The sequence below is a fragment of the Pundamilia nyererei genome, unplaced genomic scaffold, assembly GCF_000239375.1.
Source record: "Pundamilia nyererei isolate P.nyererei 1_Seehausen unplaced genomic scaffold, PunNye1.0 scaffold00013, whole genome shotgun sequence".
In the NCBI taxonomy this organism is placed as follows: Eukaryota; Metazoa; Chordata; class Actinopteri; order Cichliformes; family Cichlidae; genus Pundamilia; species Pundamilia nyererei.
In genome coordinates, this window is record NW_005187414.1 from 5,108,544 (window position 1) to 5,112,016 (window position 3,473).

At 46.4% G+C, this 3,473-nt stretch overlaps 1 protein-coding gene across 7 annotated transcripts in view; it reads right to left on the minus strand.

Annotated features, from left to right (window-relative positions):
* mdga2a (MAM domain containing glycosylphosphatidylinositol anchor 2a) overlaps nt 1-2,378 on the minus strand; it is a 191,565-nt gene extending 189,187 nt beyond the window's left edge. For 6 of the 7 annotated variants that reach the window (XM_005724984.1, XM_005724982.1, XM_013908735.1 and 3 more), the window contains exon 1: nt 1,229-1,861. In XM_005724984.1, the coding sequence (XP_005725041.1) occupies nt 1,229-1,301 (73 nt within the window). In that variant the 5' untranslated portion in view covers nt 1,302-1,861. Of the gene's footprint in view, nt 1-1,228; nt 1,862-1,920 lie in introns of those variants that run through there. The other variant, XM_013908734.1, reaches the window with a different exon arrangement.
* Between the last annotated feature and the right edge of the window lie 1,095 nt (nt 2,379-3,473).

The following is a 3,473-nucleotide window of genomic DNA, read 5'->3' on the forward strand; positions in this document are numbered from 1 at the left end:
TGTGTGTGTGTGTGTGTGTGTGTGTGTGTGTGTGTGTGTGTGTGTGTGTGTGTGTGTGTGTGTGTATGCGCACCCTTCGCATTTTCAGATGTGATTCAATGTGAAATAACGCTCCAACAGGTGTCAGGTGTGGGAGAAATAAGGTAATTGGAATAACTGTATAAGCAAATGAACAGTCATGCCACGGCTGCTGGGGCATATGCTGTGATTTATTATCTCATTTACCTCCTTTCTCCAGAGGAGGAGAACAGATAAAATCCTGGCGCATCATTGGTCAGATGCAACACCATGACTGTTCCTGTCATGCTCACAGTAACCTTTTCTTGCTACATCATCTCTGCGCTCACACTCACACACCATGGCAACAAAGATCTTTTGAAGCGCTTGGCAACGGCCTCTGAAACGTACAATCCCACATCTTAACTTGACCTGACAATGTCCCCTAACAGCCACTGTTACTACAGAGAGGTCAGGGCTGTCCAACTCAAGTCCATGTCCCATGTTAGGGCACATGAATCACTCAGAGTGCTGCTGTTGCTGCTGCTGCCGGTGCTCTGTGGATGACGATTCACTTGAGATATGATCTGTGCCACTGGTTGCACAACCACAGACGGAAATGTGTGCTCCTTGCTAAGCGTGTTTATTGGGAGAGGGAGACAAATTCAGACAGACAGACGTACGAAAGAGGTGGGCAGACTGATCCACCACACATGAAAACCATTCATGACTGTGCGTGCCAAGTGTCGCTGCTCAACAGATTATAGCCTTAATGGATGACATTCAAAAAAATGTATCTGGCCTAATGTAAGGTGCTTGCCACGTCCACCATTTGAATTATAACTAACAAATCATCTACAGTCGGAAGGATTCGAGACAAAATCTAGCATGCTTCATTGTAACAATCCACTGGATGCCCCCCTCCCTCCTAAATTTAGCCTGCTCACCGACCACCGTGAGTGATGGATTGGATGAGAAAAGGGGCTGTGTATGATTGGCTACACACGCGATTTGCTGTATAACCTCGGGGCATTCGGAGCCCCCCTTATTCAAACGTGACATTCAGACCTGCTTTGTCAACCTGGCGCAAGCTGATTTTGCATTTCTTTCATTCATTCGTTTCTCCTTGTGAATTTAAAGGGGATTACAACAGGCGATTTATGAGAAACCACTTTTTCCCTTCCATTTTACAAGGTCATTATCGCATTTGGAGTAAATTGCAAAAACTCACCATACACTCCTTGACAACGGATGCCGTCCACGATGAGCGCCAACAGCCCCAAAACACAGATAGTTAGATCCATCCTTTTCACGTTAATCTCTGCATATCCAGCTCTCAAAAGCGAGAAGTCCTTTCCGGGGCGGTGTGGCTGAGGTGCATAGACACGGGCACCGCTCCGATCCACACGTAAGACTGATTTAGACCCCGACTCCCCCACCCCTCCCTCCGCCAACTGTTCGCTGTAAAGGTATGTATGGGCGCAGCAGGAGAACAGAGTCAGGTAACGGTCGGTTTAATGGGAAGTGTCACGCAATCCCAAAAAATGCGGAGCGCTCGCGGAGACACAACCACCACGGAGGACGTGGAGAAGCAGGCAGGCGCGGGGAGTGGGGCTGCAGAAAGCCTGGCCTTGGAACAAAAAAAAAACTCTCCTCCACTGCAGGTAGGTGAGCTCCACCGATTCCGTAGACTTTAGCAAAGACCCGCGGGGACACGCAGGTTCTTTCGACTACAAGCGGATTGCGACTCGATACCCACGAACATAGCTCTCTCCACGGCTGCTGCTTCTGCTGCTTACTGCTGCGGTGACTGCGAGCTGTCAAACGAAAGCACCTCCTCTGCTTAATAATAATAATAATAATAATAATAGTAATTATAATGATAATAATAATAAAAACACTGACAGATTTGTCACTTTTCACCTTCTGCGCTTTAAAGTAGTCCAGCTGCTGCTGTATACAGTGGAGGCTCTCGCGCTCACATAGTCACATCCCGACTGCACCCCGATGCCGCGCGCTCGACTCATCTCTCCCGGTGGCAAAAAAAAAAGGAAAAAAAGAAAAGAAAGAAAGGCAAGGGGAGGGGAGGGTCCAGACCGGTCAGGAGCAGCCGGATGGTTTATCCACAGCTCCCCGGCGATGCTTTCGGTTGTCTCGGCGTCACCACACCACTTTTTGGCGATTTCAGGCGACGGTGGGAGCCGGATGTGCCCGCCGTGGTGCCAGTTGAGCAGCGGTCACGTTGCGCAATACGTGCTACGGAGACAGAGTGGCACCGCAACCGGTCTGTAGCTACGTCAAGAGGTGCGTGGCTTCCAGGCGCTCATCTGTATGGGAGGCTTCGCTCAGCGTCAGGAAAGGCATGAGAGGCGCAGCTGCTGGATGCTGAGAGAAGGAGAGAGAGGGGGAGAGAGAGGGAGATGGAAGCATTGGAATTCAAGAGATCTAGCTTTGACAGACCTTTGCAATCACCACCCAAAAACAGTCTACACCGCCGCCTGCTCATGTTTCACCATTCCTCCTTTATCAGACAGGGTGGATGAGGTGCTGTCTGTCATGTAGCACTCATCTGCTACAGCAGACTACTTTTGGCCCGAAATAGTGGGATGTCTGTGTTAGTCTGGTGTATGCAGCTCTTCCTACTGGTGCTGGTGATGCTTCTGCCACAGGCCGACATTTTTTCGGGAACTGTTTATTTTTTTGTTTTTTTTGGCAATGCACAACTTTTTAAGTTTTAAGGAAGTCGGGCTAAGTGGTTCCCAAATGGGGTCCCGGTATAGGCCCTTCGGGCGTCCTGCAGGCAGTTCCGGGGGGGGGGGATTGAGAAAATCTCAGTTTGATGATATTCTATTAGAGTGACTACAAGTGTTCTAAAGAGAGCGAGAGAAAAGACATATCATGCACGTTTACACGTGTTTCACTTTCACCATTGTCACACAGAGGTGGCCATACAGACTATTTCAAAGTACGGGAAATATTATACTGTGAATGAGCCCACTTTATTGTTTTGTGTTTTTTTTCCTGTTAAGTGTTAGTGGTAATATCAAGAGCATGCAGAGACTAAAAGCTGTTTCCTAGCAACACAATTTCAATTAAATGGTTTTAATTAGTATAATATTTTCCCCAGTGGAGAAGTAAATGGTATACTTTTCAGATAAATGGTTAAAGACAGAGGCTCAACAGTATGATCCCTGATCAAACAGGCATAGGGATATGAAGCAAAACCCAGTGAGGCGTCTGCGCAATTTATGATATTAATTAATTAATAATAATTCATTCATTCATTCATTGTGTTTTACATAATTATATAAAAGTAAACCTGATTTCTAAGCTGATTGTTTTCAGATATTTTGTGACCCAAGTTAAAATAGTCAGAATCTAGTTTGTTGTGACAAGTGATTCGTATGAATAAAAGAGTAAAATCTTTGTTTATAGCTAATTTAAAAAGAAATAATATGCTCCATTTGTTGAGACAG